At 44.9% G+C, this 24,818-nt stretch overlaps 12 protein-coding genes across 12 annotated transcripts; 6 read left to right on the top strand and 6 right to left on the bottom strand.

The window, feature by feature from the left end:
- Positions 1-150: 150 nt before the first annotated feature.
- On the bottom strand, positions 151-2,804 carry V1516DRAFT_686742 (uncharacterized protein; the record flags this gene model as incomplete). Its single annotated transcript, XM_066923683.1, has 5 exons — positions 151-1,760; positions 1,816-2,471; positions 2,522-2,628; positions 2,690-2,713; positions 2,766-2,804. The coding sequence occupies 5 exons, from the start codon at positions 2,802-2,804 to the stop codon at positions 151-153; spliced, it is 2,436 nt and encodes an 811-aa protein (XP_066776234.1).
- Positions 2,805-3,294: 490 nt separating this feature from the next.
- On the bottom strand, positions 3,295-6,606 carry V1516DRAFT_678608 (uncharacterized protein). Its single transcript, XM_066922783.1, has 4 exons — positions 6,190-6,606; positions 5,996-6,126; positions 5,014-5,932; positions 3,295-4,962 (listed from the first exon to the last, which is right to left on the bottom strand). Exons 1-4 carry the CDS (start codon positions 6,235-6,237, stop codon positions 3,448-3,450), a joined length of 2,613 nt encoding a protein of 870 aa, XP_066776233.1. The 5' UTR covers positions 6,238-6,606; the 3' UTR covers positions 3,295-3,447.
- Positions 6,607-6,812: 206 nt separating this feature from the next.
- Positions 6,813-8,537, top strand: V1516DRAFT_678606 (PCI domain-containing protein). Its single transcript, XM_066922782.1, has 2 exons — positions 6,813-6,913; positions 6,984-8,537. The coding sequence occupies exons 1-2, from the start codon at positions 6,872-6,874 to the stop codon at positions 8,370-8,372; spliced, it is 1,431 nt and encodes a 476-aa protein (XP_066776232.1). The 5' UTR covers positions 6,813-6,871; the 3' UTR covers positions 8,373-8,537.
- Positions 8,538-9,141: 604 nt separating this feature from the next.
- V1516DRAFT_678603 (glutamate-cysteine ligase-domain-containing protein) lies at positions 9,142-11,749 on the top strand. Its single transcript, XM_066922781.1, has 4 exons — positions 9,142-9,392; positions 9,468-9,537; positions 9,647-9,712; positions 9,773-11,749. The coding sequence occupies exons 1-4, from the start codon at positions 9,382-9,384 to the stop codon at positions 11,675-11,677; spliced, it is 2,052 nt and encodes a 683-aa protein (XP_066776231.1). The 5' UTR covers positions 9,142-9,381; the 3' UTR covers positions 11,678-11,749.
- V1516DRAFT_653908 (NADH-ubiquinone oxidoreductase B18 subunit-domain-containing protein) lies at positions 11,617-12,634 on the bottom strand. The gene is made up of 3 exons (XM_066920296.1): positions 12,463-12,634; positions 12,267-12,388; positions 11,617-12,208 (listed from the first exon to the last, which is right to left on the bottom strand). The coding sequence occupies exons 1-3, from the start codon at positions 12,503-12,505 to the stop codon at positions 12,071-12,073; spliced, it is 303 nt and encodes a 100-aa protein (XP_066776230.1). The 5' UTR covers positions 12,506-12,634; the 3' UTR covers positions 11,617-12,070.
- Positions 12,635-13,273: 639 nt separating this feature from the next.
- V1516DRAFT_474287 (uncharacterized protein) lies at positions 13,274-15,963 on the top strand. Its single transcript, XM_066919079.1, has 3 exons — positions 13,274-13,380; positions 13,467-13,653; positions 13,706-15,963. Exons 2-3 carry the CDS (start codon positions 13,506-13,508, stop codon positions 15,880-15,882), a joined length of 2,325 nt encoding a protein of 774 aa, XP_066776229.1. The 5' UTR covers positions 13,274-13,380; positions 13,467-13,505; the 3' UTR covers positions 15,883-15,963.
- A 10-nt stretch (positions 15,964-15,973) lies between these two features.
- Positions 15,974-17,027, bottom strand: V1516DRAFT_678593 (ubiquinone biosynthesis protein Coq4). The gene is made up of 3 exons (XM_066922780.1): positions 16,774-17,027; positions 16,490-16,719; positions 15,974-16,430 (listed from the first exon to the last, which is right to left on the bottom strand). The coding sequence occupies exons 1-3, from the start codon at positions 16,952-16,954 to the stop codon at positions 16,044-16,046; spliced, it is 798 nt and encodes a 265-aa protein (XP_066776228.1). The 5' UTR covers positions 16,955-17,027; the 3' UTR covers positions 15,974-16,043.
- An 84-nt stretch (positions 17,028-17,111) lies between these two features.
- Positions 17,112-18,711, top strand: V1516DRAFT_653898 (RAVE subunit 2/Rogdi). Its single transcript, XM_066920295.1, has 5 exons — positions 17,112-17,250; positions 17,298-17,483; positions 17,530-17,700; positions 17,758-18,403; positions 18,457-18,711. The coding sequence occupies exons 1-5, from the start codon at positions 17,185-17,187 to the stop codon at positions 18,516-18,518; spliced, it is 1,131 nt and encodes a 376-aa protein (XP_066776227.1). The 5' UTR covers positions 17,112-17,184; the 3' UTR covers positions 18,519-18,711.
- On the bottom strand, positions 18,503-19,220 carry V1516DRAFT_678590 (DASH complex subunit Spc19). Its single transcript, XM_066922779.1, has 4 exons — positions 19,036-19,220; positions 18,899-18,976; positions 18,686-18,832; positions 18,503-18,634 (listed from the first exon to the last, which is right to left on the bottom strand). The coding sequence occupies exons 1-4, from the start codon at positions 19,099-19,101 to the stop codon at positions 18,572-18,574; spliced, it is 354 nt and encodes a 117-aa protein (XP_066776226.1). The 5' UTR covers positions 19,102-19,220; the 3' UTR covers positions 18,503-18,571.
- Positions 19,221-19,299: 79 nt separating this feature from the next.
- On the top strand, positions 19,300-20,278 carry V1516DRAFT_678585 (reactive mitochondrial oxygen species modulator 1-domain-containing protein). The gene is made up of 5 exons (XM_066922778.1): positions 19,300-19,496; positions 19,552-19,585; positions 19,670-19,760; positions 19,808-19,830; positions 19,886-20,278. Exons 1-5 carry the CDS (start codon positions 19,425-19,427, stop codon positions 20,020-20,022), a joined length of 357 nt encoding a protein of 118 aa, XP_066776225.1. The 5' UTR covers positions 19,300-19,424; the 3' UTR covers positions 20,023-20,278.
- Positions 20,279-20,804: 526 nt separating this feature from the next.
- Positions 20,805-22,907, top strand: V1516DRAFT_665501 (uncharacterized protein; the record flags this gene model as incomplete). The annotated part of the gene is made up of 3 exons (XM_066920681.1): positions 20,805-21,042; positions 21,095-21,145; positions 21,190-22,907. The coding sequence occupies 3 exons, from the start codon at positions 20,805-20,807 to the stop codon at positions 22,905-22,907; spliced, it is 2,007 nt and encodes a 668-aa protein (XP_066776224.1).
- A 190-nt stretch (positions 22,908-23,097) lies between these two features.
- On the bottom strand, positions 23,098-23,715 carry V1516DRAFT_616642 (uncharacterized protein; the record flags this gene model as incomplete). The annotated part of the gene is made up of 1 exon (XM_066919349.1): positions 23,098-23,715. A coding segment is annotated over one exon (618 nt), but the record flags the coding sequence as incomplete, so codon positions are not given.
- Between the last annotated feature and the right edge of the window lie 1,103 nt (positions 23,716-24,818).

Here is a 24,818-nt window from a genome sequence, read left to right as displayed (position 1 = left end):
GCGGCGGCTGCGATCTCGCTTAGATTCTTTGTTCGCTACAGGTTGGAATAGTCGAATAATAAAGAGTGAATGGAGTGTCGTGGCTATTAATCTTCAATATAAACATGATATGAACACAAATTCACAATGTCAACCAACAGTACAAAATAATTATATCGCCAGATTCGCCTCCCCCAATAAATCATCCCAAGTATATCCACTCGTAGTCACAAGGTTCTGCCAATCCAGGTCTACTGGATGAAACTCAGCAATTTCGTTTCCATCAGCTGCTCCTGCTATCGGAAATCCAGATCCAGTGCCAGAACCTAGCTTGCTGAAGTCGCCCAGACCGCTGTTGTATAACGACTCCGGCGTACTGTCGATTGTACCGCTCGTTCCCTCAGATGGTGTGTTGCTGGATGCGGACGTCGCGAAATCTACCGGTGCCCCGCTGGTCTCCCGAACTATAGGCAGCCGTCCTGAACCATGTAGATATCTCAAAGACATGCGACGATCCACCACGCCCTTCGCTGATCGACTGAAAAGATCTGCTACCTGATATAGCTTACTAGTACAATCAAACGGTCCGTCCAGTTTTTTCAAGAGACTCGTGGTCGACTGCAGCAACTCCAAATCTCCCCGATCACCAGTTCGAATGACATTAGTAAACAACTCGAAAAATGGCGCAAATGGCTGGTGAACGAGACACCAGGAAATAATCTCTCGAGTATTGCGATGAGGGTCTTGACGCTTCACGAGGTCTGCGACAAGTCGGATTGCATTGCGTGACGACTCTAGGACGAGCTCTTCGCTGCGTTGACGCTCCTCAGCTGTATAAGACTCATCTGATTCCTCATCTACCGGACGAAACATACATGTCTTGCCCACTCGATGTATCATCGTCCGGCAAATATTGAACAAAAACAGAGCCAAAACCGTCACATCTCTGACGGCAGGAGGCGTGCTCTCTGTAATTAGCTGCAGTTCCTGGATCTTCGCTAACCAGCCATCAATCTTAGGTGTCATTTCTTGTAGCATTTCTTCAATCTCTTTAATTGCCAGCCGCCTTTCCTTTACAGATTGCTTCAGGGCATTCGACGAATACAAACGGATATAAATCTCGTCATATATACGACTAAATCGTAGCAACATCTTTGACCAAGAATATCCCGCAACCCTGCGCTTCGCCATGTCCTGTTTAGTATATTTGTCCACTAATATATCCTCAAACGGAATAGTTTCCGGAAACATTTCTTCCTCAATGTCCATATCGTACGACGGTAAACATGACGTACGGCCGAACGTCAGCGCAAGAGTCTTTTCGAAAATGTAAATCAGCCAAAAAACTGAGCGTTGCTCATTGACCTCAGCTGCAGTTAATCCACGAGTGAAATAAAACGCATTTTTCCGATGTAGTCCCAGTGTGATTGCATGACGGCCTGCGTGGGTTAATAGCATGTAAGTCAATCCTGGATGAAGAATGAACTTGGCACATAAGGCACAGAAAAGTAGTGTTAAGGTATTCAAAAATGTGGCTGTCACTAAAATGTTTGGATCTTTCAAGACCTGCCACACGTTTTTGGTTAGCATTTCAACCAATTCCTCGTCACCAGGCTGTGGCTGGTACTCGAAATTAGTAAGAGATGAGATCATCATGTAGCTGGCGCAAGCAACAATCTGTAGCCGGTTAGGTGCATGAGGATCGTAAAGGTCTTTCTTGAGTTTATTGGCAAACGAAAACGAGCATAGCTGCCAGAATGGCAGAATTTTTTGAATATAAACTAATATCATGTTAGCAAAGACTTGATATTGAGCAAATTGATAGAACAGTCTCACAATCTAATAACTCGATGGATCGTTGCCGCGGAGGGAGTTCAATTGTATGCTCGCATATCTGAAGCTCCTTTAACCAGTCATTCGACAAAAGATTTGAACCCATGTAGTCGAGAGTGGCTGCAAGAAGGCCCTTGATACCAGGACAGTCGCCTTCTTCGTGCGGCGATTGTTGTTCGGGCGATTGGTCAGCCATTTCTAGCATCTTCACGCACTTGGTTGACATATTATCGAGATTCTCGGCAGCAGTGATTAATTCAGTTATATTATTGAAAGAGTCCATATGTGGAAATTGTAAGTATCGTTGTGGGTCGGTAATTGAGGTAGTTAAAAGCTGCGCTTCAATCGACATCGACAGCAAAGACGATTTGCCGAGATATTGTAATCGTCCTTTGATATTTGCCACGAGAGAGTTAAGATTCTCGACACTGGTTGGAATCATGACCGCCTGCGGAGGTTTCCAGGTCGTTCTGACTGTTCTGGTTGTTGATGTTGAAGGAAGATGTAATTCTTGAATCGCACTGGCAGGAGATTCTGGGCCTGGCAGTTCTGGCACTGCTGGCTTCTGCTGCCAGGTGAAGTGTGAAGTGAGCAGCTGGCTCATGGCATCCAACTGGTTCTGCATTCTATCGAGCCGGAATTTAAAGTCGTCGCCAGGTCTATAGCATGTTAGACTTGCAGGAGAAGACACATTAAAAACTCTTGGTACCTCTCTACCATGATGCGCCTCCGTTTGCGTGCATCGCCAATAGTACGTAGGCAGTCCACTTTTCTCAGCACACAAGCAGAACATGGGTCAGATTTGTCACATTTGATCTATAAAGTCGTCAGTAAAACATGTCTGAAATCATTATGCAAACAAAAAAATAGAAAGCACCTTTTTTATTCTGCAAGAGTCGCACTAGGTGTCGTGTTAGCACATGTATATCGATAACAGTCGGGTCATTACTTACTGCTCTTGCCGAATCATCTTCATCACGGTACGCATTCATTTTCGCAGCAAATCCAATCCCGCAGAGTATATGCTATCTGTCCTATAATGCAAAAAATCAAAACTATCAAAATTATAAATCAAGGGCCACCGAAACAGTGCGAACCTCGTTCAAGAGGATCGGTTGCTGCTTACGATATCAGATACCTGATCTGATTTGCTTCAATTGTCCTCCACCGTGCACTCCAGCTTTCTCAAGTCTCTTTGTCTTCCAAATCCTTCCCAATACCCAGCGAAACGGTCTAAGTTCTGACTAAGTTCTGACTAAGCGGAGAATCTTTCCCCGGTTCCCCGTGCGGTCCTAACTGAATTAGTAATAGATTATGGTACTCTCCAGTGGACATTCTAAACTGACCGGCACTGAATAGGCTCCTGTATAAAAGTCTGTCACTGAGCTTTGAGAAGAATTACTCATTTTAAAAAAGGCATGGTAGAAAGTTTGGCATGGGCGGCATGAGTCAATGTACATTGTGATATATCCACGACAGGACTACGGCTAAGCTGGAGGAACCCCCTCTCTCCGGTATTAACATTTTCGCTTGGCTCTAGATCAGATAATAATCCCATAATATTACACTAAATACCCATATAATTAATTTTAAGAAAGGAGATGTAGCCGTGTTCATAATAACAAATTTTATTATTCATCGCCACCCAGCGTCGGCATCAAGTATCGAATCAGCCCATATGGAATCTAAATCCAGTCCTCCGGCCTCCGCCAGAACCTGCCAATCGTGATAGGTTAATCCAACTCCACTTAGTCCTGGGAATCGCACCTTGGAATCGCCATTATTATTGCCGGCGACGGAGTTGCTGCCGCCAGCTGGTGCTGCTGCCGCCATGAAGTCCATGGTTGTACTGCTTCGTACATTGGCGCCACCACTACTACTAACCAGCTCAGGCTGTAAGTTAAATGTTTCACTGTTAAAAAAATCAAGCTGCTCTTCAAGTGAGTCATTATTCCCCGGCTCTGCTCCTGTAGCGGCATCGTAGATCGTCGAAATTACTCTGTTGCCGTCAAGTCCGCCTTGATTGGACGAAGTTATTGATGTCTCGACTGTGCTATTAGTGCTACCAGCAGAACCGGATTGTGCGCTTTCGTGTTCCTTCGTGCTAATATGTGGAGATCCTGTTTCTGGAGCGCAAGTTCTCCTTTCGGAATTTCCGGGTGGCCAACGCTCAAAAATGCCTTCCGCGGTTCTAACAAAAAGGTCAACCAAATGCTCCAATCTCTTTGCGCTCTCAGACTTGTTAGAGACTCGTCTGAGCATGACCATCAACTCCTGCATCAACTCAAGATCTCCTTTATCTCTAAAGTTGATTACTGACGAAAATAGTTCAAAAAATGGAGCAAATGGCTGGTAGAATAAGCACCAAGTGAGTAGTTCTTGAGCACTCTTTTTGAGTTGTCGGCTCGTATATAGCCTTTTCAAGAGTTTTACTGAATCTCTCGCACAACTCAAAGCAATCTGCGCACTTGTTTGGGGACCTAGCTCACTTGGAAATAGGTCACTTGAAAGTCCTTGGCTTTCTGGTCCGTTCATCTTCGTAACTCGATGAATCATGATCCGACAGACATTATACATATATTTAGCAACTTCGAATCCCTCACCGTAATGTATTGTATCGTACTTCGCAACTTCAGACACCTCATTGATCCATTCCGTCACTTCTTGCTGCACATTCTGCAGTTGGGTATCTAGCTCACGTACGATCCGTAATCTCTCGACAACCGACAAACTCAACGCAGGCGTCGAATAAAGCATATCATATACATTATCGTACACTTGAATGAGCTTTAGACCAATTACACGTTTGCCATGGCCCCGTAGTTTACGTTGTTGGAACTCTTGTGCTAGCGCATCGCCGCTATCCACATAATTGCGCAGATCAACTTGAAGAGGGAAATACTGAATTTCAATATCAATTTCCTTTGTCGGAATACTCGAAGTTCTGCCAAAAGTAACCGATAAAGTCTTTTCATATTTATACAAGAGCCAGAACATGACTCTTAACTCTTTAGTCTCTTGTTCGGATAGATTTCTATCTTGGTAAAATGTGCTCTGGCGGTGAACTCCCAGAGAGAGGGCATGGCGAGTAGCATGACTAGTCAACATCCATGATAATCCAGGATTTAGAATGTGTGCTCCGCAGGCACTCTAGAAAAATCGTTAAATTTCAAATAAAACATTGAGACCATCTTGACTTACTGCCAAAAGTAAAGTCTTGAAGTTCAAGACGTTAACATTAACAAAGATCGCAGCATCTTTCAAAACCAGCCAAACGTTTTTCAGTAAATCCTGATATAACTGGTCATCTCCCGGCTGTCTCACATATTCGGGCCAGTTCATGGCGCAGATCATCATGTAACTGCTACATGCCACGATCTGGGTGCGGTTCGGAAGAGAGTAGTCGTACAGTTGATCCATCAAGCTAATGGTGAAATCAAATGAACAGTATTGCGCAAGAGGCTGGACCATTGTTAAATAATATTGCATCAAATATAATCCGTGCTGTACGGGAGGGAGGGTGGTTTCATAATATTCAATGTCAAGCTCTTTGATCCAATCTTGAGCCAGAAAAGACGAGCCTGCATAATCCAAAGTTGCGTTGAGCAAGTCTTTCATTGCGAGACGTTTGTGTGAGGGAGAGTTCTCGTCATTCGAAGAAGTATCGTCCGGACTACCGTTGCTTGAGTCTGTTAGCGCTGCCTGGCCACCGGAGAGACGGATAGAATTGAATTGTTCACAGATCTTCGAATATGGAGCAACATCGAAGGCTGAGCTTAGAAGCTGCGCCTCGATGGACATTGACAAAATAGAAGACTGGCCAAGGTATTGGAGCTGCCCTTTAAAATTGGCTACCAGAGTGTTGAGAGTCTCAATATCGGCTGTCATGAAAGATTGTCCCAGTTTCGCTGGCGTCTGCTGGATTTGCTTTGTTTGTGTCGCAATAGGTTCGTCGAGGCCATCACCCGTGGTATTGCCGATATCAGCTACGGTCGACCTAAATTGGTCGTCATTGCCGGGCGATGCAGAAACTTGGGCAAGTCGGTTGGAGACGATCTCCTTCATCATGTCCAGCTGAGATTGCATTTGATCCAGTCTCCGCTTCATATCGCCCTCCTTCCTGCGGCAAAAGTTAGCACGTAAATCTCACAAGCAGTCAGCAGACAACACCAGCAGGACATACTGAGCAGGAGCTGAGCGCTTGCGCTTTCGCGCGTCCTTCATCTCATGCCGACACTCAACATCTCTAGCAACGCATGCACTGCAAGGAACCTCTTTGTTGCATTTGATTTTTCGGGCGCGGCAGGCGTCGCACTATATCACAAAGTCAGAAACCGGTATCGGAGACCTAAGTAGAACCTATCTGCGAGCACATACCGAAGGTGAGAGATCGCTCTCGTTCTTGTCAGAAGACTGCTCGGCCATCTTGGATCTTTCTTCTGCCGTCAACTCCCAGCTGCTTCTGCTTCTGCTTCTAATCTACTCTTCTCTCTTTGGTGATTCCACTCTCTCAACAGTCAGCAATTTCTTCAACTTGAATCAAACAAGAACGATCCACGTGAAACCCATCCAGACACGATTATTGAGTTAGAAACGATTATTGGCGTCGGTCGCTGGCCATCACTCATCGTCCCTTATTCTCTCCACATTCGCGTGGGAGTTGAAACAGCCCTGGGTTGCTCTTTCTCGGTGATCTCGGTGATGGCCTTTCGCCGCGATTTTACGCTAGTTCTTGAGCTGTCCAAATAGCTTCTGGTAGTATAATTGAAGTCCGGAATAACATGAAATAATGACAATTCCGATAAATAAATAGTTAAAAAATTATCCCATCGCTCGTCGCAGTTATTTGTTTAGTCATTAGTGAATAATAAGTAATATATTATGTAATCAATAATTTTACTTAAGTCTTTATATTAATCATGTGACTTATCACGTGTGTGGAGTGAAGTAATAGACAATCTCCAAGATCTTAAGAGTGCGATTGAGCGATTGACTTTTCTGCTAATACTAGTGACCTGTAGTTGCAGCCGCGAGAACTCGGATCATAAAATCATTCAAGATGTCGGACGACGATTTCATGATGGAAGATGATGATGAGAACGTAAGTTGATTCGTGTGCAGGTTTCTCATAGTGCTCGATAGCTGATTTTTAACTGGATTAAATCAAATAGTATGATTTTGAGTATGAGGATGATGATGATATGGAGTCGAACTCGTCGAATGTTGATATTGAAAACAAATATTACAATGCAAAGGCGCTGAAGGAAGATGACGACATTGAGCCCGCTATCGAGGAGTTTCTTGGAGTTGTAGAACTAGAGCCAGAGAAGGGTGAATGGGGTTTCAAAGCACTGAAACAAATGGTCAAGATATTATTCCGCCGTGGAGAGCATGAGCGAACTTTGAAATACTATTCACAGCTTCTTACTTACACTAAATCTGCAGTGACTCGGAATTACTCGGAAAAGAGTTTAAATAATATTTTGGATTATATTTCTGCAGGAACTACTGATATGGAATTTATGGAACAGTTCTATTCCACCACGCTTACGGCTTTGGAGGAAACTAAAAACGAACGATTATGGCTAAAGACCAATCTTAAACTAGCAAAATTGTGGCTTGACAGAAAAGAATACGGCCGACTGAGCAAAATTCTGCGAGTCCTACATGAAGCTTGTCAAATGGATGATGGAGGAGATGACCAATCGAAGGGGACATATCTTCTTGAGGTCTACGCTCTGGAAATTCAGATGTACACAGAAACCAAGAACAACAAGATGTTAAAGGAGTTGTACAATAAAACGCTGCAGATCAATTCTGCTATTCCACATCCTCGGATCTTAGGTGTCATTCACGAGTGCGGTGGAAAAATGCACATGTCTGAGAAACAATGGGAAAAGGCTCGTGAAGATTTCTTTGAAGCATTCCGGAACTACGATGAGGCCGGATCGCTTCAGCGGATTCAGGTTCTCAAGTACTTAGTGCTGGCAGTGATGCTGTCTAATGCCGACGATATTAATCCGTTTGAGTCCCAAGAAACAAAGCCATACAAGTCGAATCCACAGATCGCTGCGATGAATTCGCTAGTTGATGCCTACCAACGATCAGATTTACAAGAATTTCAGGAAGTGCTAAAGAAAAATGGGGGTCCCGAGGGAATCATGAGCGACCCGTTCATTCAATTTTATCTGGACGATGTCTTGCGACGGATCCGATCAAAGTTCATAATCAATATGATCGCACCGTATTCAAGGATCGAAATTGACTATCTCGCGGAGGCACTAAAAATATCATATACCGAAATGGAGGATCTGTTGATTATGCTGATTCTCAACGGGGAAATAAAGGGCAAGATCGATGAAGTAACATCGCGGTTGGAGATCGAGGTGGCTCCCGATACTGGTGCGGAGGAGGCAGTGGCAGGTACAGAAAAGCGAGAGAAAGAGCAGGCAGCTCGTGAGATAGCACTGCAACAGACACGATTCAAGGCCATGCAGGCATGGGGTGGTAGTGTGGAGAAGCTTGCGCGGACTGCCTTTGTATCGGCGGCGCGGGGCTGAGCCTAGCTAGGAATGGCTGTTTGATATGTAGGCGGAAGGGTGCATGTGTATATAATATACGAGTATAACAGTAAAAGTTGTAAAAGACGCGCTATAGTTGCTGTCATTGAGCATGGCATAATTACAGAAGGTAGTCCCTGCAAACTTGCGGTTTGCCTGGCAGAGAGCATAAAACGGCAAGAGTTGCAGCGGTACAGAAAATAGAGTTGCAATGCAAATAGTAGTGATCGGAAAAGACCAAAACAGTAAATTCAAAGCAGATCATGTTAACGTTAGATAAATTAGTAAGCAGATAAATATTAATCGACGTTCGGCTGAAGTACGGGCGATAAAGATAAGAACGAATCCAGGAACAGGTATTAGATCACATTCTGATTAATCATCTAGGACACCCACATCCTGATTGATTTTAGCTTGTGAACTTGAGGCCTTTCTGCTCGCTTCTTACGACATATGTTGACACGATTGATTATTTGTGCAATATGATCGGACAATTCGAGTCTGAACTGTAGCGGAGCGAACAGAGATGCTCTGAAGCCTCCGAAAGCCACAGACGCGATCTCTCTCTCTTGGCCGAGGGAGATCATTGCAGATGAAGATCCCGTCGAGAGCCATGTCTGTCCGGTTCGTTTACCGTACTACTGTATACATCTGTGCTGTAGAAGCTATCTAAAAACTGCAATAATATAGATCCTAAATATTTCATTAAGAACTTGTCTATATTTTGTTATCATTATTTGTACTCCACATCTCGGCTTAGTCAGGTCCTCGGACATTAAGCACAGTCTCGAGAGTTAAAAGTTTGTCCGCCCGCACAGGCTATTATTCCCAAACGACCTCCCTCCCGAACTGACGACAGAAGGCAGTGAACGACTGATTTTGGTTGACTATTTTCTAGTATTAATTGCTTTTGACCAATTTTTTTATTGAGCTTAGTCGACTGTCGACGGATTTGCATTCACCAGCTTGCTCTCGGGTTTGCTCTTTATAGCTCTAAACTCTAGCATCAATGGGTTTACTGTAAGTTCTGTGCTCTGCCGGCTTTACCTGCCGTCTCGGCTCCATGCTAAATCGGCATCGCTAATCGTCCTTCAGCTCACTTGGCACTCCTCTTCCATGGAGTGAACAGAAATATTCAGACCATGTTCGCCAGCATGGTATCCAGGTATGCGAAATTGATTGGGGGGTCGTTCGCTTTTCTGCGTGGTGTTGTGTGGTTTGCTGAACCGTGTGGCCCCATTCCCTTGTAATGATAAAATTTCTGATTACGATAGCAATTTCTACATATCTGGAAAAACACGAAAGACACAAAGGGTAACCTACTACTATGGGGCGATGAGGTTCGTTTGCAATCATATTAGATGTTAATATGAATTTTTATTAATATTATTGTGTTAAAGGTCGAATACATGGTCGTTTCCTTGGATGATAAAAACAAACGGGCTCTTCTTTCTCTCCGTCAAGCGCAGATATTGAAGGCACTCGAGATCCACGAGTCTGAGGTACGAAAGTACGAAGATGAGCATCATGTACCTGAGGGTGATCGCATTCCCACTTTCCATCCTGAATATGGTCGATATATGCTTGAGGCCACGCCTGGATATCCTTATTCAGCCTCTTTCGACGACCTTCTCAACGTGGAGAAGAACATGAACAAGCGCAGAGCAATTGCGATCGACCACATGCACAGCAATGAATTCCCTGTCACTCTGGCGTCTTTTCCTCGTCTGGGTGCTCCGGGACAGTTCACTGATCCCTATTATCCCCCAACCGGTCCTGCGAGTCGGTCGTTCTTTCTCCCTGACGAGCTTATTAATCCTCATGCTCGATTCCCTACATTGACCGCTAATATTCGCGAGCGGCGAGGTTCCAAAGTTGCAATCAATCTGCCGATTTTCAAGGACAAATTGACGCCTTCGCCTTTTATAGACCCGACCATCCCTTTTGACCGCAAGATTTTTCCCGAAGATGCAAATGCCAAAGATGGTGCTGCCCTCCCTGATCATATTTACATGGACAGTATGGGCTTTGGCATGGGCTGTTGTTGCCTCCAGATAACTTTCCAAGCCACAGATATTGATGAAGCTCGGAAGCTCTACGATATGCTTGCTCCTCTTAGTCCTATTTTTTTGGCTTTGACGGCTGCAAGTCCGGCTTGGCGAGGATACCTCAGTGATCAAGATTGTCGCTGGAATGTTATTGCTGGAAGTGTTGACGATCGTACTGAGGAAGAAAGAGGAATCAAGCCTTTGAAAAACAACAAATTTGTCATACCGAAATCTCGGTACGATTCTGTAAGCTGGTATCTATCCCGGGGACCTGAGTATCGTCCTGAGTATAATGATATTCCTCTAGTTCAAGATGAAGCAATCAAAAAGACGCTGCAGGACGCTGGCGTGGATGACGCACTCGCAAGCCACTATGCTCATCTTTTTATTCGCGATCCGATCGTTGTTTTCTCTGAATTAGTTGATCAAGATGATGCCACATCGTCAGACCATTTCGAGAACATCCAGTCTACAAATTGGCAGACTATGCGGTTTAAGCCACCTCCGCCTGGCTCAAATATTGGATGGAGGGTGGAGTTTCGGAGCATGGAGATTCAATTAACTGATTTCGAGAATGCTGCCTTTGCAATCTTTATTGTTCTTTTAACGCGAGTCATTCTCTCATTCAAACTCAACTTTTACATGCCGCTTTCCAAAGTCGACGAAAACATGGTCAACGCTCACCATCGCGATGCGGTTTTGAATGAAAAATTTTATTTTCGCAAAGATGTGTTTACATCGTCGGACAGTTTGCTCAATGTCAGTTCGACCGGATCTGAAACGGAAGGTGAGAGCATGGCAAATTCAGAATGCTCTTCCGAATGTAGCGCTTCAGATGAATTGTGTAAAACCCGCTCTTTACCTCCAATTGAAGAGGAGTATACGCTGATGTCTATGGATGAAATTATCAACGGCAGTAAGAAAGTATCAGGAGATCCTGATTCGTTTGAATTCCCAGGTTTAGTCCCTCTCGTTCAATCTTATCTCGATAGTATGCCCATCGATGTTGAAACCCGGTGCAGACTTAATGCTTATATCGATCTAATCAGTCGTCGGGCAAGTGGGAAACTTGAGACCGCAGCTAGTTTTATTCGCAAATTTATCCGGAGCCATCCTGCTTACAAGTTTGACTCGGTCGTTTCGGAAGAAATTAATTATGATCTTGTCAAGACCGTCGAAAAATTGACAAAGGGCGAGGAGTGGGACGGCGTAGGGAAAGATCTTCTTGGTGGAATCACTGCTGAGCGGACGCTTTAGAGTAGATTTTTATGTTATTATTAGTATAGATAAAGTTATCGTTCTTAATATTGATGAATCCCATATATCAAATCTCTTCCAAGTGTTTCAAAAATTTTGGAACAAAATCGTATGACAGCTTTATATATACAAACCGGGAAACAAATAAAAAGAAGACGTCAAGTCCTTAAGTCCTGAGGCAATGCTCTCTAACCAAGAATAATTATAGAGATAGTTTCAAAAATGCATAAATTTCTTGTAATTTTAAAACATATGAATTTATGTCTAGACATATGACAAGACTGAACGAAGGAGAAGTGTTAAGAATGAGCAATCGAATTTGTTTATTCCATATGAACTCGAAATATGGAAATTTGTGGTATGTGCATGTGAAGTGTGAAAATATATCTGCAATTAGGCGGACTCAGTCGCAGCAGCGGCAGCAGCAATAGCAATAGCGGCAGCCTTTTCCTCCGCTTTCTGTCGCTCTCTCGCAAGAACACGCGATTGATATTCCATATACGCGCACTTCTCATAACCGTGTTTCTCTTGCTATGTAGGAATTAGCTGCAAATCAATTATTAACGTGACCATCATAGTTAACACATACAGTACAGCCCCAAGGCATGAACGCATTCTCTCGTCGACATTTGATCAATGGAATCAGTAAACTCGCACATCTATCTCGAAGATGGAGAGGCACTTCGGCCGCTTTCATCTCCTCAGCGGTGGCTTGAGTAAAATCATTAGCCATGAGTTCCAGATATTTTCAGCATTCCTCAACTAGTGGAACTCATCATACTTACCGACACGAGGCCATTCGTAAGTCTCAGGAGTTTCGTGAACCATTGTGAACAAAGGAAAATTACCAATTGAACAACAGCCGGGCCTTGGTAACAAAAAGTGCCAGTTCAGTCAGCCTAGTGAAACCTGATTCTGGTTAACCCACTGTAGCTTCGACATCAAGTTGAAAGTCCATGAGGCAGATGAGCTTTGACTGACTGATGATTGGCTCGATATAATTGTCTTATCTATGGCGCATTTATGGCACATATTTAGCTTGATTGATGAATTCACGTGATCAGCTGCCAAGGCATAAAGGTTTATACATCGTGTGCATAAGTCGCGTGCGGCCGTAGGTCTCTACGCGTCTGCTACGAGAAACTTACATCGCGAACCCCCTTCTTCGTGTTCGTTCATCTAGTCGGCCGATCTTTTGCTGTAACAGCTCTGTTGCCGGATCTGGCTGCTTCTTAGTGCTCAAATTTAGGCCCATTGGCCCTTCTGTGCACTCTGTCCTCTGTGTCTGTCCGAGGTAAGTCTCTGAGTTTCCTATTTGTCCCTCTGGACCCTTTTGGCAGTCGGTTAGTGCGTCATCCTGTGCCATGCCAGGCAATTTTTGACGCTCGTTACTTGCTTTGGTCTTGTATTCCCTGATATTAAAACTATTCTAGGATCAGCGGTTCTTAAATTCATGACACGATCGGATCAGCATTAATTGCCAGATTTAGTAGTCGGGCTCCAGCTTGTTTTACCGCTCTGATTATTTGGGCCGATCAACTCTACAATTGTTTACTATTCTCCACTCATCGAAGTCATATATCATTCAATTCGTTGCCTCAATTTCCTTAGTTTTGGTTTGAAAGTTCTCAGTTTTGCATTTTAGAGCGTCATGGCAGACAGGAATCATGACCAAATCTATAAGGCTACCTATTCCGGAGTAAGTTTTTCTGGCAAGTGATTTTGATAGATCTCAGTCATAAATGACAACCAAATTCAAAATTCGTCCTCTTTTATTAATTCTGTTTAGGTTCCTGTCTACGAATTCATATGCCGAAATGTTGCTGTCATGCGAAGACGCTCAGATGCTTGGATGAATGCCACACAAATCTTAAAGGTAGCGAATTTCGATAAACCCCAACGAACACGAATCCTAGAACGAGAAGTGCAAAAGGGTGTTCATGAGAAGATCCAGGGTGGTTACGGAAAATATCAGGGTTTGTTTTTGGTTTTGTTTTTGGCGAGGTGCAAATACTGACACTGAGCTAGGAACATGGGTTCCCTTGGAACGAGGCCGCGAAATAGCAAATCAGTATAATGTTGAGGAACTACTAAGGCCAGTCTTTGACTATCAACCTACAGCTACTAGTCCACCACCAGCGCCGAAGCATATCACCGCCTCTTCAATAAGAGGAAGACTGCATAAGGGGGGAGGTGCATTACCTCGTTCTGCGCTTGGCTCGAAGCGAGCTGCTGCTGTCGCCGCTGCTGCTGCTGCTGCCGGACGGGCAGTCACTACTGCTACTCGTGGAGCTCGTGGTAGAGGTCGTGCTCGGAAGCGTGGCGGGCGTGGAAGTCGCTCAAGTAGGAACATTGACGATGACGACGAGCCTGAGGAGGAAGAGGATGATGACGAAGATGATGACGACGACGATGAGCATGATACCTTTGATAAGGAAAGTGTTCAAAATGGGACTGAAGATATTGACATGGAAAATGATGAGATAGAAGCATCACCAGTGCATCACCAGTTCTCGTACAGGCAGCCAGTTCAACTTCGAGTAGACGACGAGAGCGCGACCCCTGATTCGGGGAGTATTTCGAGCGGATCATCAATATTGGATAGCGGTTCTGAAGATACAGATGCCAATAGTGCCGATGAAGAACATGTGAGAGGAGGACGCAGTCGCAAACATCATCTTGAAGACGCATTAGATGCTGCCCATTCGCATGCACATATTAGTGAGGCACAGATCAAATACTCCAACGATTTGTTGGATTATTTTGTTGCGCCAGATGACGATAATATTCCAGGTTTTCTGATTCACAAGCCTGCAGATTTCGATGTTAATGCGGCCATAGATGATGAAGGTCATACTGCGTTTCATTGGGCCTGTGCAATTGGGCATTTCAGAATGATTGACGTACTGCTTCGAAACGGCGCTGATATCACGATCGTCAATAATTTGGGCCAAACTGCACTAATTCGAGCTATCACATTCACAAATAATTATGAGCGTCGGACATTCCCTAAAGTAGTTGATTTGTTACAGTCGACGATTTTCCAGCTCGATCGATTCGGCCAAACTGTTTTACATCATATTGCATCTACCACTACTTCTAAATCGAAGCAATCTGCCGCGAGATATTACATGGAGATAATATTGGGCAAAGTGATCGAAACGCAGAACAATGAAACGTTGTTGCAATTTCTAAATCAACAAGATTCAAACGGTGATACTGCATTACACATAGCGATTCGAAATGGATCGCGGAAGGTTACAAAAGCGTTTTCAAGTTATGGGGCAAGTACCCAGATCCAAAATAAAGTAGGCCAAACAGCACAGACGCTGATGGCAGCAAGCAGTTCTGGCATGAACGGAACACCGGGTCATAAATCTTCGTCGTCACCTTACCAGGTTGTCGACCATCATCATGTACATTATCATCATGCAACGAACGGACATGGGCCGCATGGTGTTACTACTCCTACATCCACACCTCGAGAACGGCAAGTTTTAAATGAAGAGCGCCCTCTAAGTCGATCGGCAACTACTCCGAATGGGCTTTTGATCACGCCGCGACCACATGTTTCTGAGGCTGCTATTGAGGCGACGCAGAAAGTTGTTCCAGCAATGGCGGAACATTTGGAAGCCTTGGCCACGGCTTATGATGCAGAGCTCCATGACAAAGAAGGCGACTTAGCACAAGCCACGCAGCTATTGGAGACAATGCAGAAAGATATTCGGACGTCTGAAAGTACAGTTCGCGAATTGAAGGCAGAATATGATGCGATAGATAATTCTGTTGTGGATGCTACAGACTCAGATGAGAGATTGATGAATATCGCAGAAACTCTTGCGCGGAAGGCAAAAGCTCGTGTTGATGCACGTGCGAAGGATCTGAGACGGCTAGTTGAACACCGACAGAGCCAAGAACTCTTGACTCTTGCACGGGAGGAAGAAATGAAGCTGATCAAACCGGACCCAGAAAGTGAGACTTCCTTGAGCAACGACGTCGGCCTCCAAGAAAAACTTGCTAAAGAGCTGTTTGCGCTGCAATTGGAACGGAAGGGAATGATATCTGAGATCGTGGAGCTGTGGGCCGGAGCTGGCGTGGGCGAGAAAATGAACGACTATAGACGATTAATCTCCTTAAGTTGCGGAGTTCGAGTTGAGGAGATTGATGATCTTCTGGATGGAATTGCACAGGCATTGGGAGAGTAAGATTTATCTGTGGTTACAATAGTTGGGAACAGTATATCTTTTGTATTATAATGGAACCTGGAGAAGGGAATTGTTTGATTTATTAAACAAAGGATTGTTGAAGTTGGGTTAAGCATGGTTGGTAGCTTGATAAATTGGAGTTACTATTTACAAGTTGTGATTCATAGAGCGCTGATTTTCTTTTTGCGAAGCTGTCTTAAATTTGGGGGCTTTTCGATCCCAAGTTCATCGCGTACATCTCGGACGTCCCTGTGAAGGATTTCTTCCCAGTAGACATTAATGAGAGGCTTGGAAGTCGCGCCGTTCTTGATGGCCCAAGGAAAATATATATTTGTAAGACGCTCGCGTTGTTTCGGCTTCAGTCGGAGCGGAGCCAGCGCGGCACCAATGCCAGTCATCGGAATCAAAGTATTCGCAAATTCAAACATCTTCAACGAGATCTCGCCCTCAATGATGATTGGAAGGCCAGTGATAGCATGGTAGAAATCGTGACATTCGCGATATCGCTGCATAACATAGGCGCACTCTGGGTCGTCGATATATTGCACCTGCTGTGTTATTTCTTTTTCGCTCACGCTATTGTACAAGGAGCGGAAGGAAAACTCACTGGTGATCTAGTATCTGGGGAAACCCCCTCGTGGTCTAGCCATTCTGTGTAAACTTTTCCTACTGTATTTTCAGGGTATGCTCGTAAAGAGTCGATGTCGAGAGATTTCGACGTAATTCGGGGTTTCTCTCGGAGAATCCGCCGCCCAGTAGGGTCAGAAAGCATGATGTCGCGTAACCGGCGCATTAGAAACGGCACTGCCGTGGATTCTCCAAGGATCGCAATGAGATCTGAAAGGAATTAATTTTTGGTTCTGTATAACCGATGTTTGATTCTCAGTATACCTCCCCGTCGGGGATCAAAAAAGGAATATATCCCCGATCCAGCGGCCAAAAACAGTTTTTGAAGCAGATTAGTAGGATAATGGCCTGGGTATAGTAGCTCTGGTGATTTCGACAGGAGCGATCGAGACTGTAGAGTAAATGAGCATGTATTAATGCGAGGAAGCTGAGGTCGAAATTTCATTTTGTTGAAATTTTTTAAATTGTTAAAATCTTGATAGGATTGATTGGTTTGATGAGGGCAACCAAAAAATATACTAATTCCTGAAAATCAGTTGATGTAGCTGGTTCAACGATATTGGGACATATCAACTTATCGTCCCACATTAAAGTATTTCTGGATTACACTATCTAATATCTCTTTTATCATGTATAATATGAAATATACTAAACTTTAATCAAATTGATTGAAAAATGACGACAAGCGTTTATCCACATCAAAATGCATCGTCTGCACTGAACGAAGAGCACAAAGTCTCGGTAAGCTTGGGAAATCTGCCGATGTTAGCATATCTTAACAAATCTAGATACTAGAACTGGCATGGCTACTGCAAGACTTATCGTCGATCATGGCTTCGATCTCAGATGGTTTGGACGAATGTCTTACATTATTACATGATGATCAGCCCAGTTCAACATTGGTACTGTCTTCAAATCGTTCCGAAGCTTTAAAGGGAATTGTTGTTCGGAAGGGAAAGGAAATCACCAAAGCGGTATGTTTATATACTACCAGTGGAATCAAATCGATTAACGAGATAGGAAATAAATCTAAAACTTTCAAGTCTAAACAAGGGACAGGTCTACAACATGGTACTTTCTCCAGGGAAAACCATTCCACTGGCCCAATTAGGGGATTGCTCGAATTTTCTCCGCCTCTGTCTTCGAGTAGTACAGGATATGGATTTCGTCGAGCCTGCAGTAGTTCTTTCAGTAGGTTTGACGGCGTGAACGGATCCTCTCAAACACCAAACTAACGGTAATTTTTAGCAACTCCGGAAACTTATTGCAAATATCCGCCATGCACATGTCTCAATCCGTAATGTCTCTGCTGCATTTCAATTTCCTTATGTCACGATCGAGTCGGATGTGTTCACCCCTGAAATCCCGGAAAACGTAGCAATCGATCTGATCATCTCCGAGTCTGGCATTATTGCAGATATCAGGACATTACAGGCCACGGAGCCACCTCAAGTATCGAGCAGCGCGTCCTCGATCCGGTCTGTTCAATCGCGATATTCATTTTCGGCATCCGCGGGTGTTGGAGGCAGCACACGTTCAGTGGCCAGTGTTGCAAATCTTGCAAATCCACGCGGTAGTATTAATCCACGCAGCTCTCGGATGCCATCTATTACGTCTGTCACATCTGTCGCATCTGCCGCTTCGGTTTTCCCTGGGAACGAATTAACACGGACAAACACAAACACTAGCACAACGAGCAATGCGCCAAGTATTGCCAGTAGCACAATTTCAACGTCGAGTACAAGCAGTTGGCTGAGTGGAATACTGGGACGCAGAAAGCAAGTTGATCCGTCAAATTTATTTGTATTCAGAGGGCAATACGTCAAAACTGTAGAGCGAATAACCGTGCAGAGCCTAGACCCTGGTTTAATGGCGTTGATATCAAAATTGAATGGTAAGAGGAGTGCTTTATTCCATGATCTTGAAGATTTACTAAATACTGGCTAGTTTTGGAGCTGAATGTTGGCCAAGCGCTACGAAAGCTAGAGATTGCGATGAACTGGAAGTAATTGATTAATCTAACCAAGGCCGACGAAACTATTATATTAAGATCTATGAAAATTCACGACAAAACTTTGAAACCCGTTCTCGTAGCTTGTTGTAAACGGACTTCTTGTAGCTGGGCCTATAGAACGGTCAGCTCGAATACTGAGTCAACAAAATCAAACTGTCCTACCTTTGCAATCAAATTTTTCTCCCGTCTTTCCAATCTTGCAATGGATGCATCGGCTTTTTTTAGTAGGTCCAGAATTTGGGGTTCGACTTCACCTGCAAGTGAAGATTTGATTGTATTTACTTCTGATTCAGGGACCACTTCGAAAATCTACAGTGACGATAGCAGTTAGTCTGAAAAAGCCGAGCCGAGCAAGAGCAAAGAAAATAAACGTACTCTTTCGTTTTGTAAAACTGTCTTCAATCGGGGAAAATCACGCACTCCTTCGTCCAAGGAGTTGATCGAAGATTCAAGCTGGACTTGATGTCAGTATTCTTCAGATCATCTGTCTGCATGTAGTGCTGGTTAAGTACCAATGAGCAAGACGCTTTCAACGAGGCCACACATCCCTGCAAACTATACTGATAATTTGAAGCCATATGCGAAAATATTGCCACACTTCCACTTCCACGTCCAGGTCAGCGTTCACTCAATCGACGCGTTGTTGTTTCGAGTCAAGAGTCAAAAACGTCACGTCAACAAGGCCAGACTGCGGAGAAACACGTGATGCATAGTTGACAAGAGTCTTTGGGACATTTCGGTTGCCGTGAAAAGTGTCGAACGGATCTCGAGAAGTCTCGAAAAACGAGAAGCGGGATCGAAATCGGATTGAAGAGAAAATTCGTTCGACTAGAATACAGGTAATAGCAATTTCTCTACGATAGAGAAAGATCTTGGACAGACTCTCGAAATCTAAATCAAAATGCCGCCTGTTCAGCAATTTCCAGGACAACCCACGATTTGGGATAAGTTCAAGATGGGTCTGATCACTGGAGTAGGTTGAGATAGTTTAATAATCCAGATATTCTAGTCGACTAATGTTAACCCAGACATCGGTTGGCCTTGTCGTTGGTTTCCTGTTTGGTGCGTCGTGAGAACCTGGTGATTTGAGAATTTGATCCATGAAGTGAGACGGAGTAGGATGAAGTGAAGAACTAACATGATTAGGCGGATTCTCAATTATCAGATACGGTCCTGGACCCAACGGATTCATGCGGTCGCTTGGTCAATATATGCTTGGGTCCGCTTCTACTTTTGGGTGAGTATGTCGGTTATACTATACTTGCGCAGTGCTGATTAGTCTAGTCTATTCATGTCCATTGGTTCCGGTATGTTACAATTATTGGCATGTATTTCCAGTTCACATATATTGATCTTGAATAGTAATTCGTTCGGAAGATGTATTTGACAGCGCATCTTTTCGAGCACAGTATCTGCAAATGCAGGTTCGCCAACAACTTTCTATGTCGACCGACAAGAGATTGGCAGATGCTTCTCTATCTGCTCATGATACTCAATAGTCTGGAAGCTTTATCTATAATCGATGTATTACGGTGTTACTAGAATTACATATTAGCTACATCAATAGATATTAATGTCGTACTCGGTCTATGACCGGATGGAGCTCACCATTTCTAGTCCAATATTAATTAGGCTTCATGCCAAATATATTCAGTCAACTATTTATTGAAGATTAATACTATCAGATTTTTCTCTGCTTCCATGTCCATTCAGTCCTATTGTATCTCTACAAAAATTTCCGATTACATAATCATATAACAATAATGATCTCATGTAAACACAAGGGGCGAGTAGAGTGATTTGGTTGTCCACTGCGGCGACGATGTTGTCCCAGAATCAAAGTCAGGTCAAAACAATCAGAAGACTGAAAATCGGATCTTATTGGATTTTTTAATCGTAATTAGACTGTCGGAATCGATTTGGTGTGAGTGGTTTCAGCTATTTGAGATAATTCTCTTGTTGAATTTAGGCTAAAATTTGCCAAGCTTCTGGTGGTTGTTGTTGCTAGATATACGTTTGTCGCGTGGAACTGCACTTCGACACTAGGCGGTAGAGGGAATCTGAAACTGACTCACCCGAGAATTAGATATTTGGATTTAGAATTGGATAAAAGCTTTTTGCAGTGATTAGTTTGCGCCATTCTATTTGGGTTTGTCGGTGAATTATTCAATGCATGCCACCTTGATTGTCGAAGATTGCAGCTGGAACTGGTGGTAAATCTAATCACATGAACATCCCTGCACAACTAGATTTGAACTCTTGGACTAGTAGTCTGCAAAGAATGGACCATTTTGACAGCCCAGTTCAAGCTATGGATGATGACGATGTTTCCACTGTGGTCGGGGAGGATATCGATCGATCGGAGTTGGATATCAAACAGGAAGCCAACCCGTCAATGGAGCTTAAGGAAATGATACTAGATGAAGGAGACGATAATGATCATGATGATATACCTATTGATGAGCCCGGAAGTGAAATTCACTTTCCATCGGCACAGATTTCGAACGGAACTCGCGAAGGTTAGTCGTGCTTTTGGTTGTATTACATGTCCATATCTCTAATCAACATTAGGCCCTCCATATATTCCAGAATCGGTAGACAAGAAGGTCGCTGGAAAAAAAAGTATGTATAATGCTATATCTAAATTACAGATTCTAAAAGTTTAGAACCTCGAGAAGGCACGGCACCACAATGGCAGCTTCGGAATTCAATCACTGGCCCACGACTCAGTCTTCACTCAGGCTCGGATACAAGTGTACAAATCGAGTCTGTCTATTTATATCTCTCACCACTCAATGATTCTTTCACATCAAAGTGCATTAAAGTTCCATTTTATCCCGAAACCTTACAACTCGGTCGACACGTTAGTGCGCGAACGGTTCCGACTCCTGATAATGGCTTTTTCGACTCGCGGGTTCTGAGCCGGCAACATGCGCAGATCTGGGCCGACCAGACTTCGGGCCAAGTTTGGATCAGAGACATTAAAAGTTCAAACGGAACATTTATTAATGGGGAGCGTTTGTCACCAGAAGGAGAAGAATCAGAACCCCATGAGTTAAAAGTAGACGACGTGATTGATTTGGGTGTCAATATTTCGAGCGAAGATGCTAAAGGTGATCGGTCTCATAAGGGTCCGGCAATCGTACACAACAAAGTAAGCGCAAGAATCGAGCGAATTGGATTCGACAATACACAGCTGTCGGATTCGAAATTCGGCATCCTAACTAACGGGGTGAACCGTGATATGACTGGAAACGGCAGTTTTGGGTTCGGGCCTGGTGGCTCCAGTGATCCAAGAGCCATGGGAGGGAATAGAAGTCTATCTACGAGGTTCGCGGAAGGTAATGAGAGTTATCTTTCTCGAGCGGGACTTACCAATGGAGGAAAATCTGTGCTCGGCAATGGCATGGTGCCAGCTGCGTCGCTGGCAAGTTTAGGGCCTCCCGGGAGAGCCAAGCAGCGAATTATTTCGCGGTTGCTAGCGCCTGCGAACTCGAATACTATGAAAGGTCCGATTTCAATGACGATGCTGATAAAGAAAATCGGCAACGAAGTAGTGCTGGCTCGAGATCAGATGATGGAGCTGCAGCGAGTATCCATGATGCTGGAAGACACTGCGCGGGAACAGGTCAAGGCCCTTCAGAGTGCGGCAGCCGAACGTGGGTCTGGCGGAGGGCAACGAGGAGGAGAGAATATTTCGACGGAAAATGGAGCCGACAAAGGTGCAGGAACGGGTGGAAATAGCGACGAAGGCAGTATTGAAGCAAAGATCATGTCGTTAACTCTAGCAGTTGCTAGGCTGGAAAAAGACTTAGCTGACACGCGAGCGCGCAAGGCTGAGCTGGAGCGGATGGTCGAAAACGAGAGTTTTGCGCGTCAGCAGGCTGAATCGAGATTGGCAATTGTGGAAAAAGAGCTCGAGATTGAACGAGAACAAGTTATTAGCGAATTACAAGAAGAAGCGGAAGAGGAGTTTAATGATGAAGAGAAAGTGAAGATTGAAGATGCAGCGGCCGCCGATACGATGGCGCTGATTGATAAGGAGGAAGCGCGACAGCGTCGTCTGAGTGGAGGCACACTGGGCGAAGATGGAGAAGAACAGCGTGGTAAACTGAATATAGGACAGTTGCTCGCGCAGCTAGAACAGACGAGAAAAGAGGCGCAGATATGGAAGATGCGAGCAATTCGGGCTGAACGTAAGGCAGAGCGGAAAGAGGGCGAAGAGAGATCACTTAAATTGAAAGTGGCAGAGACACAAGGTGGTGGAGGGTCTGGAAAGGGAACCATAGAAGACTGGGATGGAGTAGTACTGTTGGCACCGATATTGAGTTCTGTAGGAGTTGTAATGGTGGGTGTAGCAATGATGATGCTGCTGAATCGGTAGAAATGGTTGAAGGAAGCAGATTATGTACAATAGATTAATGAATGGGTAGAGCCAGATCAGAGGCAGAAGACTCGTAGATTGATTGGGTACCGACAATGGCTGCGAATCGAGACACGAACCGGGACGCAAGAATATGGATTTGGTCCGAGTCGGAATGGGGGAAAAGCGCGGCATAAGGAGCAGAACCCAAGGCATCTCTGATGGAAGTAGCTTTGGCATCAGGAAGTCCACAGGCGACGATCTTCTCGAAATATGAGAGATCTGTGAACGCGTTGATAGCGATGCCATGGGATGTGATATGTCTTCGAAGATGGACGCCGATGGAAGCAATTTTATGTGTACTGTCGAGCCAGACGCCAGTATTCTCGGTTGCGCATGCTTGCGGAAGATGACAGTCGTTTACAAGAAAGGAGATAGCGGCACGTTGGAGCGCATCAACGTAGCATTTCGACGACAGCGAAAATGTTCGAAGATCAAGAATCGGATAGGCCACTAGCTGGCCGGGGCCGTGGAAGGTGGTCTGGCCGCCTCGCTGAGCCGAGACAATGGCCGCCTCAGGAGCAGTTCGAGAAAGTTGATTGAGAACAGACTTGATGTCTGGATCAGATGAATGCTGACGGCGTCCGAAAGTGTACACAGGAGCAAGCTCCATGGTCAGAATGGTTGGCGGCGGCGGCGGAGTCGAGGGATTAAGCTTATAATCGAGGAACGCCCGAACAAGAGAATCCTGGGTCGACTGGGCGACTGTGTATGCAATTGGAGCTCCGGGCTTGGAGATGTGCACATGTCTCAGGGCTCTCGACATTGCTGCACTTGTCGGATCCAACGAGAACAGACTTTTACCGCAGAAAAGTGCTACACCAATTCCAGTCAAGACCTCAAGACACGCGCTCTGTAAGAAGCCTCGTAGGATCTTTCTCTAAGACCGAAGCACCTCTGTCTGTTCTGCTTGCACCTCCGTCGGGATCAAGTGTGTCGTACCCGTATCATCACGTGCTGATACTGCGTGCGGAAGGCTCGGTTCAGTGCGGTTTAGGGCTTAAGTAACCCTAGGCCGAAAACGGGTAGAGCGGTGAGCGTGGCAAGCATGGTGAACATGGTGAACAAGGCGGTCAGTGCGGGGTGGAAACTAGCTGTAGCGAGGGGCCGGAGAGGGGCAGAGGGAGAGGGTGAGGCCGAAATTGCGGGAGTGGAAGCGTTCTAGAGGAGAGTTAGAAAAGAAGGTAGAAAGTACGAAATGTTGCTGTTTTGCGGTCGACTGGACGAGTTGTGACTTGAAATGAGACGAGAGGGTGCTCGAGATAGACGCCGGGGAAGCGAGAATAGAGCGATCCGAGGGTTGTGGCCGGTACAGGACGCGAGGTATTGGGACGAGTTTTAGGTTGGCGCACGCGATGGGATGGGACGGAGCACGGAAGAGAGCGCAGAATGGTGCAGAAAGGACAGTTCAGTTCAGGAGGGAACAGATGAATAGCATAAGAGATGAGCAGATCAAGAGTACCAGCGGAGAACTGGTGACAACGACAACGAGGGTCCAGAAGTTGGATCTTTGCCGTCAGATGGAACTCGGCCAGTAACTAGTTCAGACAGCTCTCCAGCCGCCATTGTCTGGTGAATATCGTGGCGATTGTCATCATGAGTCTTCTCCACCTCGGCTGCTATCACAGATATCCCATTATTACTCACTCGGTGCACCTCTACTGCTGTCCTGATCAGCGCGGACAGAACGGGGCCGGCTGATGTTGGACATGTTGTCGCCACCGTTGGACGCGCTCGCAGCCAGACAGAACTGCGCGAGCACTTCCGTGGAAAAATAGCAGCTCTTTAAGCAGTAGCAATAGTAGTACCATAAAACGAGACAGCGCGGGAACACGTCGTCATCCTTGTAATCAGCCTTTCTATTTAGTCTTC

The sequence above is a fragment of the Lipomyces oligophaga genome (genome assembly GCF_038497815.1).
Source record: "Lipomyces oligophaga strain CBS 7107 unplaced genomic scaffold V1516scaffold_6, whole genome shotgun sequence".
NCBI classification, from domain to species: domain Eukaryota; kingdom Fungi; phylum Ascomycota; class Lipomycetes; order Lipomycetales; family Lipomycetaceae; genus Lipomyces; species [Lipomyces] oligophaga.
The sequence above is the reverse complement of the archived record's forward strand: the minus strand, read 5'-3'. Positions and strand labels throughout refer to the sequence as shown.

Coding starts and splice junctions, on each gene's coding strand:
- V1516DRAFT_678590 (XM_066922779.1), bottom strand. CDS start 19,101: ATGGCTTCAAATTATCAGTATAGTTTGCAGGGATGTGTGGCCTCGTTG. Junction 18,833..18,898: donor CAGTTTTACAAAACGAAAGA/GTACGTTTATTT, acceptor TCGTCACTGTAG/ATTTTCGAAGTGGTCCCTGA. Junction 18,635..18,685: donor AGAAAAATTTGATTGCAAAG/GTAGGACAGTTT, acceptor ACCGTTCTATAG/GCCCAGCTACAAGAAGTCCG.
- V1516DRAFT_474287 (XM_066919079.1), top strand. CDS start 13,506: ATGCGAAGACGCTCAGATGCTTGGATGAATGCCACACAAATCTTAAAG. Junction 13,654..13,705: donor TGGTTACGGAAAATATCAGG/GTTTGTTTTTGG, acceptor ACACTGAGCTAG/GAACATGGGTTCCCTTGGAA.
- V1516DRAFT_678593 (XM_066922780.1), bottom strand. CDS start 16,954: ATGAAATTTCGACCTCAGCTTCCTCGCATTAATACATGCTCATTTACT. Junction 16,720..16,773: donor TTTTGATCCCCGACGGGGAG/GTATACTGAGAA, acceptor AATTCCTTTCAG/ATCTCATTGCGATCCTTGGA. Junction 16,431..16,489: donor CCCCAGATACTAGATCACCA/GTGAGTTTTCCT, acceptor ATAACACAGCAG/GTGCAATATATCGACGACCC.
- V1516DRAFT_678608 (XM_066922783.1), bottom strand. CDS start 6,237: ATGGCCGAGCAGTCTTCTGACAAGAACGAGAGCGATCTCTCACCTTCG. Junction 5,933..5,995: donor AAGCGCTCAGCTCCTGCTCA/GTATGTCCTGCT, acceptor CTTTTGCCGCAG/GAAGGAGGGCGATATGAAGC. Junction 4,963..5,013: donor TCAAGACTTTACTTTTGGCA/GTAAGTCAAGAT, acceptor CGATTTTTCTAG/AGTGCCTGCGGAGCACACAT.
- V1516DRAFT_678606 (XM_066922782.1), top strand. CDS start 6,872: ATGTCGGACGACGATTTCATGATGGAAGATGATGATGAGAAC. Junction 6,914..6,983: donor TGGAAGATGATGATGAGAAC/GTAAGTTGATTC, acceptor TAAATCAAATAG/TATGATTTTGAGTATGAGGA.
- V1516DRAFT_678585 (XM_066922778.1), top strand. CDS start 19,425: ATGCCGCCTGTTCAGCAATTTCCAGGACAACCCACGATTTGGGATAAG. Junction 19,497..19,551: donor AGATGGGTCTGATCACTGGA/GTAGGTTGAGAT, acceptor ATGTTAACCCAG/ACATCGGTTGGCCTTGTCGT. Junction 19,761..19,807: donor GGGTCCGCTTCTACTTTTGG/GTGAGTATGTCG, acceptor TGATTAGTCTAG/TCTATTCATGTCCATTGGTT.
- V1516DRAFT_678603 (XM_066922781.1), top strand. Junction 9,538..9,646: donor TTCGCCAGCATGGTATCCAG/GTATGCGAAATT, acceptor TGATTACGATAG/CAATTTCTACATATCTGGAA. Junction 9,713..9,772: donor TACTACTATGGGGCGATGAG/GTTCGTTTGCAA, acceptor ATTGTGTTAAAG/GTCGAATACATGGTCGTTTC.
- V1516DRAFT_653908 (XM_066920296.1), bottom strand. CDS start 12,505: ATGGTTCACGAAACTCCTGAGACTTACGAATGGCCTCGTGTCG. Junction 12,389..12,462: donor TTACGAATGGCCTCGTGTCG/GTAAGTATGATG, acceptor ATTTTACTCAAG/CCACCGCTGAGGAGATGAAA. Junction 12,209..12,266: donor TCATGCCTTGGGGCTGTACT/GTATGTGTTAAC, acceptor ATTCCTACATAG/CAAGAGAAACACGGTTATGA.
- V1516DRAFT_653898 (XM_066920295.1), top strand. CDS start 17,185: ATGACGACAAGCGTTTATCCACATCAAAATGCATCGTCTGCACTGAAC. Junction 17,701..17,757: donor AGCCTGCAGTAGTTCTTTCA/GTAGGTTTGACG, acceptor GGTAATTTTTAG/CAACTCCGGAAACTTATTGC. Junction 18,404..18,456: donor GTTGATATCAAAATTGAATG/GTAAGAGGAGTG, acceptor AATACTGGCTAG/TTTTGGAGCTGAATGTTGGC.